The sequence below is a fragment of the Fistularia commersonii genome, chromosome 8 (assembly GCF_037954325.1).
Source record: "Fistularia commersonii isolate RoL2024-O1a breed Wild chromosome 8, RoL_Fcom_v1.0, whole genome shotgun sequence".
Lineage (NCBI taxonomy): Eukaryota > Metazoa > Chordata > Actinopteri > Syngnathiformes > Fistulariidae > Fistularia > Fistularia commersonii.
The window spans coordinates 6,758,413-6,770,720 of NC_141291.1; the positions used below are offsets into that span (position 1 = coordinate 6,758,413).

At 46.8% G+C, this 12,308-nt stretch overlaps 1 protein-coding gene across 2 annotated transcripts; it reads left to right on the top strand.

The window, feature by feature from the left end:
- Positions 1 to 1,793: 1,793 nt before the first annotated feature.
- Positions 1,794 to 12,167, top strand: tfr1b (transferrin receptor 1b). 2 transcript variants are annotated; one of them, XM_086150808.1, is made up of 19 exons: positions 1,794 to 1,908; positions 3,283 to 3,328; positions 4,305 to 4,515; positions 4,627 to 4,834; positions 5,046 to 5,183; positions 5,638 to 5,722; positions 5,857 to 5,979; positions 6,130 to 6,225; positions 6,327 to 6,466; positions 7,070 to 7,233; positions 7,350 to 7,469; positions 7,666 to 7,751; positions 7,829 to 7,892; positions 7,977 to 8,044; positions 8,940 to 9,007; positions 9,322 to 9,412; positions 9,718 to 9,945; positions 10,029 to 10,178; positions 10,273 to 12,167. In XM_086150808.1, the coding sequence occupies exons 2-19, from the start codon at positions 3,299 to 3,301 to the stop codon at positions 10,483 to 10,485; spliced, it is 2,283 nt and encodes a 760-aa protein (XP_086006934.1). In that variant the 5' UTR covers positions 1,794 to 1,908; positions 3,283 to 3,298; the 3' UTR covers positions 10,486 to 12,167. The 2 variants fall into 2 exon arrangements, with proteins under 2 accessions (XP_086006934.1, XP_086006935.1); XM_086150809.1 differs by having other exon boundaries at positions 1,838 to 1,904.
- Positions 12,168 to 12,308: the final 141 nt, after the last annotated feature.

A 12,308-nucleotide genomic window follows, 5' to 3' on the forward strand; every position in this document is an offset into this window, starting at 1 on the left:
TAGTCACGGAAACACCCGGTAAATGTAGCAATAGCTGTTGTTGGCCACAGCTACGCTGCACAAACCTGCAATACAACTAACTGTTCCTGCTCAATTCCAGGTAAAAAAAAAAAAAATCATTGCACCCCCAAACCACTCCCACATCATTCCCAGCAACCCCCAAATCACACAGAAAACAAGCATCAACATAAACCACAACATTCATGGCTCGCTATAATATTTTCCATTAGCATCACTTTGGCATGGCACAGAAACACCAGCTGATGAAGCTTCAACATGTTGTTGGACAGCTCTGGACCTGATCTTGCACATCCAGCTCCGTCTTTGTGGGATCTTCCCAATCCTTCACCGTGCAGTCCTGGAAACGTTCATTTGTAGATTCAAAAAAGATTCCTTTTCCGTCTTGAATGCTCCCATTGAAGGCGTTGTTCTGCCTCCCAGAGCTGGACTGTCAGTCTGAACACCCTGTGCAGAGGCAGAGGTGACATCCCCTGGGAGCACACTGCTATTGCATGAAGGCCACCGTCCAGAATCCCCCCCCCCCACACACACACACACATACACAGCAATTATTGCTGAAGTCAAAAAAATCATATATTTTTAAAGGTTTAAACTCATTGCCTCACCAGAGGCTAGCACTGCATTAGCTTAGCATTATTAACATAGGTTTCCCCTGCTGGTGGTGTTATGTCTGGGAGTAGTGTGCTGGCTTTGCTGGCGTTTTGATGATACAACAAAAGATGTGAAGATCTTGACAGATTGAATGTTGGGGTGTGTTGGTCCTGCAACTGGCCTCCGGTTTACTGTTTATGTTGTAAATAGTTTTACTGCGGTGCCGCTCGGAGCAAGCTCTACAAATGGGCATGGTCGTCAACGTCCAGACTTCCAGCTTCCCGGCACCAGGGCTTTGGCTTTCCAGCTCATTGCTTACTAATCTCCCGATCCAGATGTTATCTTGCCCCGTCTGGATGAAAAAAGCGATAAAGTTTGACAGCAGCTTGTTGATTCAACACCTGAAGACACAAAGCCAAAATAGAATAGTCTGCCGTGTGGTTCTGCAGTGATACACATATTTTTCTGAAATGCTTTGCTTATACACGTGACCTCAACTATCTGAAAAGAAGTGTCCATGAAGTGCCCTTCAAGCTAGGGTCCTCTCCCACAGGGCTGTGCAGAACCCTCACTACACAGGATTGTGCTCTTCCCAGCTCTTCCCTGTTCTCCCAGCTTGGTGATCTCCGCTCCAAGTCACCTCATCGCAGCTGGAAACACTTTTGCCTTCCTGCCCTGCGTTTTCTCCAACTCCATAAATCTCTGCGGAAGTTGGCCTGTCCATGATAGCCCTCCTGTCCCCTCCTTCCTGCGCATATGCTGCTGGAGGTCTTCATTCCACAGGTCAAAGGTCATTATTGGTGGTCTTCCTGATGTTCTCCTGGAGGCTCTCTGTATTGTCCTGGACATTGTCCCGGATACACACACACACACACACACACACACACACACACACACACCCACACATTCTTATACATCATTCTTTGATGTTTCTGTAGTACCACGTGACATGCTGAATCACTTTTTTTTTTATTGATTTAAAATCAAATAAAAGCACCGTGTTTCAGTTGTAGTCCGAGCAACATTCATTATCGTCTTTTATTTCTTTATACTTAAATTCCTTTAATCATTGTTGATAACGGCGCGAAAACTGAACGCGTCATCGCCAGGCCCCGCCCCCTCACCAGTCGCGCTCTATGTCAACGCCAGAGGTATGCGTAATGACGTCCACATCACGTGACGCCGGCGGGCGGGGCGAGCCTCCCGGCAGCAGTTCACCCCGGAAAGGCGGAAGGGCAAACGGTTGTAAAGTCAAGAAGTCTCCACATCGTGGCCGCGAAACGAGAACATCTGTAGGTGAGAACACTTCCGTGAAATAATAATTGTAAATTTAAATTGTCATTTTTTTTTGTTATTTTTACTAATTGTATTGTCGTCGTGGTTGTTTTTCGATTTATTAATGCTTCGGTGACATGTTTGCCTGGCTAACGGTTAGCTAATGATGCTGCGGTGCCGATTTGCACCAGGCAGCCCGTGGAGCGGCAGGACGGACACCTGGTCCGAGAAACACGGCCGGGGTTCTCAAAGACTCTGCGATGAAAAACGGATGAATTGACGCCGAAAACACGTGTTAGCAATGTGCTTCAAAACGCCCGCATGTCTGCGTTCCTGGTTAATGACACATGAGGCCTACACGGCCTGACTCACTTTTGGTTTTCAGCACTCACACACACACACACACACACACACACACACACACACACAGGATGTCAAGAGTTTGCTTTCTTGTCAGGGTGTGTCGCTTTAACACGTAGCACCAATTAGCCTACTCCCACATATAGCAAGCTTTTGAGTAAATATAAGCGAACAAGAAGACTTTATGTAGGAATTCTAACCCCCCACCCCTCCCGTGCATGTTATGTTGTGACTTGCACAGACTATTCCTTGTCAAGGTCACTTTAAACACTGACCCTGTTTCTGAAGCTAACATGCTGGTGGTTGTAGAGGAAGGAGGATGCTGCACACTGACCGTAATCTGATTGATGAGCCGATAACCGTTTCCTTCTGAGACGGAACATGTTACATTACTGAAATCGGTGGTGGTTATTGCTTCACCTCCCGGCAGGAAGACTGTTTAGAAAAGGACTGGAATGTGGAAGGTGCACGATAACACTACCCAGTAACTGAAAATATACAAACAAAGCCAAAAACAAATCGAACCAGTTCGTGAAGGTCAGGTTTGTTGCAAGTCCTACAATTCCATGCCTGAAAACTCAAGGTTAAACAATGTTTTATTGCAATATGAAATAATAAGGAATGCATGCTCTAAACTTTATTGGCATTTTGTATGTATTAATCCTGTTGTTAAATACATTTTTATGATTCTGAAGCCTGTTCACTACAGTATTTGCAAAAGTAACCATCTCTAATACCATTATTATTATGACAATAAAAGTAAGAAATGAATGTAATAGAATAGGGTTTATCAGTTTGGCAAAAAAGCGAGTTTGATTAGTGATTTTAAATTCTGAATGCCTTTTTCAAATGTGATAGTGAAAGGGGGTCGGTTGATTAGCATGGGCCTCCGATGTTAGTCTTACTGTATAATGACAGAAACATGGCCTGCAGCGATTTCACCGCTGCCCTTTGGACACTGCTGTGGGATACAGCTCACACATACACAGACTCTTGAATACAAGTGTGATCAGCCTCTTCATGTTCTGTTTTTAGAGTCGTCAGATCAACAATGGAATGGTTGTCATCGACATTCAGCAGGGTGAGTGTCTGTCCATCTGTCAGTCATACAGACTTGTGCTATTTGTCCTGAAAAAAAGAGTTTAAGTTGCACCTATTAGAGGTACAACTGAAGGGTCGCCTATTGAGATTTCAATAAATCTAATTTATTTACAAAGCTTAGAATTGCGGGCTCATTGGAATATCGGGAAATACGCACATCCTCCATATTTAAAATAATATTAGGTTTTTTCTTTTTAATCATTTATGGTATGCTATAGTGAGTAGTGTATTGGAATGAGATAACAAACCCATCTTGGCCGCTATTTGAAATTTAATCAGATATTATCATAATGCCATCTGTAGAAATGCCATAATTAAATCATTTCAAAAGGCTGCTAGTCGTATAAAAGAGATATAAAGTTGAGAAAAGTGAAAATACACACTTTCTCTTCCTCAAACCACTGCTTCATCAGTGATGGTCAGGGTTGGTCCAGTGAGGCTTTCATGCAGGGAAACCACCACCTGATGGCAGTAATGTACGGTAGAAAAAGAATCAGAAACATTTATTTCAGTGTATCGATTAAAGTCCTCTACATATCAAGTGACAAACATTGATTTCTATATAGGATGGATCAAGATCAGGCACATGGTTGCTTGATGGTTTTGTTGACAGAGAAGGGGAGAGCATCTGTTCCAAAGGCGCTTACCTGTACATGATATATCCTGACTTGGGTCCCATTCCCAGTTTATTGACTGGCAAAGGGTGGACTTAATGCGACTCAGATGTTCCTCCGATGAAATACGAGATGGTCGTCATCAAGTTTTACCTCATGTGACATTTTGCTTCATGTTTCTTGTATTTTCTAATTGTTTGAATAAGTAGTCAGAAGTAACCAGATCAGCACCATCGAGTGTGTTGATCCTCCCCGACTGCTGCTGCAAGAGCATATTCAGTTTGCATTTGTATCTTCTCGTCTTCCACCTAAGCTCTTTACCATTACTCTCTCCCTCTCTAGCTGAAAGGTGCACGCTACAACAGGTTCACTGCAAAGCTTGATGATGGTGATGGAGAAAGGCACGTGGAGGTGAAACTGTCTGAAGAGGGCACGGACGACACAGCTGATGTCGAGCATGGCAGGAGCTCTGGGAGACTCAGACGGCTGCCGTGTGGGTTATGGCAAACCGTTTGCTACCTGGTCTTGGGATTCCTGTTGATATTTTTGATTGGTGGGTCAAACTACATACTTAGTTTGATCATTCTTCCTAATCATTTCCGGAGATTCGATCTGCAGCTTTTCTCACTGTCAAGTCATGGTCTGTTTACCGTCCTGCTTCCAGGGTACCTGGTGGGTTGTCTGAGCAGTCCTCGCAATGAAGTGCAGCAAGTGGAGCAAGTGGAGCAAGTGACCCAGGCGAGCCGTGGAGCAGAGGAGGAGATGGAAGAGGTGGAGACGGAGGACGGTGCGGTGAAAGAACTGGACTGGAAGGACATCATTCAACTTCTGTCAGACAAGCTCACTGCTGAGGCCTTTGATAAAAGTCTGGGGTCAGTCTTTCATAAACACATCCTTGCTCGTCTATCCTTTGCAGCTCTGTTACTGGATGTCAACAAAATGACCCCTAGAACCCTGTAGCCATCTCCAAAAAAGTGTTTCAGTGAAGCCAGCTGGAGATTTGTCACATTGCAGATTGAGGCCGGTTTTGCGCTCATATGCTGTGCATAGACATTTGACCCCAGACCTTTTCATCGTTTGCAGGAAATTCAAATTTGACAGACGTTCTGCTGGCAGCGACAACGACACACACCTGGGAAACCTCATCTTTGATGAATTCAAGAGCCTGGAGATGGAACCCTGGACCAACATCCACCATGTTCAGCTCCAGATACCAAACAGGTTGATTTTTCTTGAACTGTGATTATTGCTGCTTTCTGTTTCCTCCATTGTCCCTCTGACCATAAAATTGTTTAGATGCGTGCTGATTTTTCAACACTCCCATTTCAAAGCTCAGGGCTTTTGACTGGTGTTCTAATTTCTGGTCAAGTTAAAGAATGTTTTGTGATCTGACTGTAAATGAATGTGAATCACAGTATTTTACTAAACCAGACCTTTTAAACTCCCTAAAGGTTGATCCAGAGCTGTCAGATACTCGAATTAGAATTTGGTTAAGGCTAGGAAACCTCTCCGGAGGATGGAAGGACATCTCCTTAGATGGAATGGAGCTGAATGGTGCCTCCTTCTGGCTGCTTCTTCTCATACTCAGCCCTGCCTGGTTGCTTTGTGCAGCCCTGCTGAGGAAGGAAATCAAAATAGCACCATTCATAATAAGCTCTTTTCCTCTGTTTGCCAGCAATCGTCCAAATCGAGTGGTGTTTAATACTACGGTTTACAAGCCCAGCGGGTATCTTGCCTACAGTGCTACTGGGAACGTCGAGGTGAGGCCGTCCTCTCTGTATTGTCTTGTTCCAATGTGTATATCGGGATCTCTTGCCAAAAATCAACATTTTGGCCTTTTTGTCATACTGTGGCCTCGCTCAGCCAACCAAATCTGTGCATGTGTTTCACGTAGGGGAAGCTGGCGTACGGGAATTACGGTCGCAAGGAAGATCTGGATTCTCTCCAGACGAAGGGCGTGGAGCTGAAGGGCAGCGTGCTGCTGCTAAGAGCCGGAAAGCTCAGTTTTGCAGAGCAGGTGTGAACACGTTTTGCAAGTCATTTATATGTTCGATGCAGAAAAGTGTTTTCTCGACAGTCATCATAAACATCATGACCTTCCAAAGGGGTATTTGAGAAGATCCTGCAGTAATGGCAGTGATGGGGTCAATATCTGATGTGTCCTCAGGTAAATAATGCCGCAGCAAAGGAGGCAGCAGCTGTTCTCATCTACCCCGACCCTCAAAACTATCACTATGAGGCTGACACTGCACTTTACGGACATGTAAGTCAAACCCCGCGGATCTATAGCGTCACTCCATATCTCTCAGCCCAGCAACGTCACGCGACCGAGCGCTGCATCCTGTCTCGCCGTGTTCTCCTCAGGTCCATTTGGGGTCAGGAGACCCCTACACCCCAGGGTTCCCATCCTTCAACCATACCCAGTTCCCTCCGACACCGTCATCAGGCCTCCCGAAGATCCCGGCTCAGACGATCAGCACCAAAACGGCCCTGGCCCTCCTAAAGTAAGCTGGGACAACACCGGATACCATCACGGTGTTCAGAGGACTCCCGTCTGCTTCCCCTTTGCAATATCATCATAAACATAGTGGGTTCATAGCAGCAGAGCCTGCAGGCCCAGCTCACCGAACATCAGCTGTCCGATCACCGTTGGGGTTTCCGGGGCCACAGAAGAGCTTTTCTGTCCAAATGACTTACACTTTTGATTAAAAAAAACAACATAAGGAAAAAGACTGGCTCTTTACATATTATTATGACATACGGATTATATATATGCATAGTGACAAAAGGTCCTCTGATAGCAGCTTAAGAAAAGAACTCTGATCAAAATATGAGGGTGCCACTATTTGGGACAAAAGCTACAGGTGCAGAGGGATGAGTAAATAATACAACTCCGTTTCACAGTGTTTATTCTTGTTTGTGAAGTAGATAATCAGTAATTGTCTGATGCCAGTTCAAGTACAATTGAAATCAATGAAGACATGGCAAAAAAAACGGCTCCACTTCTAACTGCATCATTTTGTCCTGCACATATTTAGTGTGCAGGGTATTTGACTGGCTGGCCTCACGCTAAGGTGTTTGTGTGGTGTTCCTTTCCTTCCCTGAAGGAGCATCGGTGGCCCTGAAGCAGGAAGCGGCTTCATAGGAGGCTTCAACTCCCTGACTTACAGACTGGGCGGCAGCCAGTCCATCACCGTGGAGGTAAACAATGTGCTGGTCAACAAGGAGATCCACAATGTGTTTGGAGTCATCAAGGGATTCATCGATCCCGGTAGGATTCTCTATCCTTCCATTTACGCATCATCACCGTGCTTACATGTACATATCTAAACTCCACATTTAAATCACAGCGCACTAAACCATTTCTGTGTCACTGTGGAACTGCAGATTGCTACGTAGTGCTGGGCGCTCAGAGAGATGCCTGGGGCAACGGCTATGCAAGGGCAGCGGTGGGTTCCTCTGTGCTCCTGGAGCTGGCCAAGGCGGTTCATCAGATGGTGGAGACTGGTAATATTTTAATTTGAGCTTGAACATTAGATAGATTTATCATTTTCGGTGAAATGACAGCCGTTGTTTCCCGACCTCAGCGCTGTGGGTTGAGTTTTAGGATAACGCCATCACCGCCAAGGTGATGGTAACTTTTTTTAACCTGCTGGTGTTTTAGGACGCCACTGATGTTTTTCCGCATGTGTGCCATTGTCAGATATGTTTCGGCCGCGGAGGAGCCTGGTGTTTGCGAGCTGGAGCGCCGGAGCATATGGAAATGTTGGTGCCACGGAGTGGCTGGAGGTGAGAGCGGAAAAGACGAGACAAGGTGTCGGAACGGAAGCCGTCGCTGATTTACTAATATCCCTTTTGTGTTCCAGGGTTATATGACATCCATTGACAAAAAGGTTTCCAGCTATATAAGCCTCGATGGAGTGGTTATGGGTACGTCCACAACCCTCATTCATACACAACGAGCAAGTCAACATCTCCAGTCACAGGCGGTGATCTTTTCCTTCTCCTCTCCAGGCCGTGGGGCGTTGGTTGCCTCAGCGAGTCCCCTGCTGTACAGCCTCCTGGAGGACACCATGAAAGAGGTAGTGCAACCACACCTGAGCTGCACTGACAGTCACGTCAGGTTTAAAGTGTACAGCTCCGAGTCGTCCTAGTCTGATGAGCCTTCACATCTGGACCACACTCCTGAACCAGTGTTCCCCCAGGAGCAAGCACCTGGAGAAACCTGGGGCGTCGGCGGCCATCTGCCTCCATCGTTTGGGGTAGAAGGACAGAGATAGAAAGCTGAAGTGCGATAGAGACACAAGGGAGTGAGGTTTGGGAGGGACAACAATCAATGATTTGCTACTGCTAATACCAGTAGCACTAACAGCTACATGCTTATAGCTGAAATGATGCAATATTACCTTTAATTCAAGAGTCATAGCATTTCTTATCATGTGCCGTCGAGAAATGCGTTTCCCTCAACAATGAATTCAGGTTTTGCTGTCCACTGTGAAGCCAGATTCAGCCAAAAAAACAACAATAAATACCATATCATTGCGACAAGATGTAGTGCAGAGAAGTATTAACAGGATGTGCAAGATAGAAGCAAACGGTGCAGATTGAAATACAAACAGTTAAGCTGTGTGAAAGTGCAGGGGGAGAGAAGTGGAGTGTGCAAACTCTCAAAATGCAGGTTGGATGCACAGTAAAATAAAACTTAAGTCAATTCAGTGATTCACATTCATCAGAGAAATGAAAATGGTGAGACTCTGCAGTAGATCCAGCCACGCCTACCTGCGGCATAAGCCAGCCCAGGGACTCCGGAGATGATCCGAGGTTCCCGTCATGCATTGGTGCAGGGACAGACAGGAGTGGAGGAGTAAACCTCCAGAGGATTCATGAGACCGAACTGAGTTGGATAACAACAGCTGTGGGTGGAGAAGTGCTTTCAGCTTCGTCGGAGCCTCACTGGGGTTTGTGTCCTCCACGCAGGTGAAGAATCCTGTTGGTTCCGGCACGGTGTATGACATGATGGGGACAAGTAACTGGAAGGCCAATGTGTGAGTAGAAACCAGTGCTCAGTCCTTCTAACGTCTGACCTCACTCCCGCACTCCTTCATTTTATTATTCAGCATTACAATAAAGGTCCTCGCCTGGATTTGAAATGTTTTTCTTTATGAGAAATAATCTCAAGGATAACTGATGTTGAAAGTGTGTTTAGACAGAGCTTGGAGCTTCTAGAGGGACGGGTAAACATGTGTGAGATTTGTGATGGTTAAAGATGCCAGCTTTATCCAGCAGCAGACTGAGACAGAATTGCATGTTGCGTTTGTTTTTCCCGACGTCCATTAATTTGAGCCCATCCTGTGTGCAGACTGAAGCCCATGTCCATAGACGACCCCGCCTACCCCTTCCTAGCCTTTGCCGGGATCCCCTCCATCTCCTTCCACTTCACCAACGTTAACGTGAGTGCTGGTTTTTACCGTTGACTGAAGCGGAGGCTGGCGTTCCTCGATGCTTCGGCCAGTACGGGCTCACACACCCTCGAGCCCTGGAGTTGTAACATGATTCCAAGTGTCAGTTTGAAACCTCTTGTCAAAATGTTGTTCCTCGGAACAAAACGAAGCCCCCGTGCTTTGCGTGAAAACAATACCTTCTCGAACCTTGTCTGGCTTTCCTTTTGCTAAACTTCCAGTTTAATGTGCCCTGCTATCTCCAAAGAGATCTCTATGCCCTGACAAAGCACCTTCTCTGTCTATCCCCTGGACAGACTGAGGAATACCCTTATTATGGTACAGACCTGGACACCGATGCACACCTCAACACCATGACCAACGACCGCACCAGTCAGATGATGGTGGCCGCCGCTCGGTTTGGAGGCCAGATGGCTCTGCGGCTGGTGCACGATCACCTGCTCAGGCTGGATGTGAGCAGATACCAAGAGATTGTCCTTGCGGCCGTGAAACCCGTCTACAACCGTGTCCGCCAGCTCTCCCAGGTAAGCCCCTCTGTGGAGAACTCCTACGCATTTCTTATTTGGAGTGTTGTTTGCTGACCGTCGTTCCAACCGTCGGTGTGCAGAGCGGCGAGCTGAAGGACGTGAGTCCCATGTGGCTGAGCAGTGCACGAGGCTCCTTCAACCGAGCAGCGAATTCCATCATGCAGGCCGTCAGCGACACCGATCCTGCCAACAAGGAGGCTTGTCGGATCCATAACGCCAAGCTGATGAGCGTAAGGCTGAGTCGCTCCCGGGCGGATCAGACTCTCAGGATGAGTCACGTGGCCTCGCTGTTGAACACACTTCTCCGCTTTCCGATCGTTCCAGGTGGAGCGCACGCTTCTGTCCCCGTACGTGTCTCCCATCGACACCTCCTTCCGTCACCTCCTGCTCGGCCGCGGCCCCCACACTTTGGCATCTCTCGCCCAGACCACAGACATGGAACACCTCCGCGTCCAGCTGGCCCTCGCCACATGGACCCTGCAGGGTTGCGCCAACGCCATGGCCGGTGACATCTGGGATATCGACAACGAAATCTAAACGTGCGGGTTCGGCGTGCACATGTATGTGTGCGTCTCAGAATGGTTGAGGAATAACGTGTGTGTGCGTGTGTGTGTGTGTGTGTGTGTTTGCGAAAACATAAACGTGACGAGGTTACAGCGCCATCAGCGGTAGGAACCCCAACACCAGCACTTAGACAAAGCTCTGGGTCACAGGTCACGTCTGTCGATCCTCCCTTCCTCTGCTTTCGGGTCTGTATCTAAAGCAGAGGAAGATATCGACACTCTTAGATTGGTGAAATGTTTAAAAAAAGAAAAAAAGTCCGTAAACCGCTTTGGACGCTTGAAAATGATAGATGCTACTGATATTTCCGACAACGCACCATGTCAAACCGACGTCGCCCTCTGAATACTGTAAACTTATTTATGCCTTAGTTGTTTTTCTTTGAATCAGCCGCAACCTCTATATGTATTTGTTTGTCTTTTTATACGATGTTATCGGGAGCAGTGCCTTCCATAATTATGACGGTTATACTGTCGAATCCTACGGCAGCATCTGCTACAGAAATGACTCCTCAACTGTTGCTGACAAAACGGGGCGGCTCGCAATTCCATGTTTCTTTATGCCCCATGTAGGACAGGAGCAGCTACACACACACAAAAAAAAAAAAAAAAAAGGCTCTACTGACAATTTGCACTATTTGAATCATCGGGGCGTTTTTGACTATTTGTGTTAATTTATTTTTCGACTCAAGGCAGAGCAGCCCAGGTAGAGCCGAGTACCACGGAGAGAAACTCGGAGACAATTAGAAGTCAGCCGTAAATGTTGAACTCCCAACTGGGTCAGTGGATCACGTGGTTCGCCCCGAGCCATTTTTGCTGCACAGTCTGCTTAGGAGCAGTTATATAAGTTATCGGAAGCAGTGCCTTCCATAATTAAATCCATTATCGGGAGCAGTGTCTCCCATAATGACAGGCATTGATGGTAGTTTTTGCCTACCTGTGTGTGTGCGCGCGGCGCGTGTGTGTGTGTGTGTGTGTGTGTGTGTGTGTGTGTGTGTGTGTGTGTGTGTGTGTGTGTGTGTGTGTGAGAATTTCCATGTGTATTTATCGAGAGCAGTGTCTCTCATATTTCACTTTGAAGGGTGGAACAACTTATCGGGGACAGTGTTTCCCAGAGTTTTATACTTGACAGATTTATATTTGGTGTCCTTTTGTGCGTGAAGACACTCCTCTCCTGGAGGCTGTCCGTGCTTCTGATTTTATTTTCTACTTCGCTCAAGCTTAGATCCTTGCTTCATGCTGTCACCTTCTGCACACAACCCGATCCGATATGAATCCTTCGTATGCGGATCATCGAAAAGGCACTGTAGTAACTAGTTAACAGTTAGTCACTCCTGGCCCCTTGTTTCCAAGTGGCCTCAGATATCTTGAACTCCTGCAGAACACGTTCCCTCTGCTCATACGCGCCATCCGCTGTGAAGGCTGAGCTCAGCGGACACCGACCCGCGGACGCCCAAACACCTCAAATGGTCGGAGGCTTTAAGATGCATGTCGTAGATCTTTGCTCTCCTAAGATGATATCTCATGAAACCAAGGTGGTGTCTGTTGAGCTCGCTGTTTTCACTCTTACAAAAAGACCATTGTATCTCCTTGCACTGTAATGAACCCATACTTGCAACGTGTGCCTCCAAGAACAGTAAAAACCTACCTGGTCTGAAATCCTCTTGTTTGCTGTTTGTTGTGTATCTCACCAAAAAGAAAAATATGCGGGTTACAAAATACACGACTGAAAAAACAAGATGTGTAATCGGGCTCTCTCCGGTTTCCAATCCACTGTGCCTGCTGGTGAAGGCTGAACTG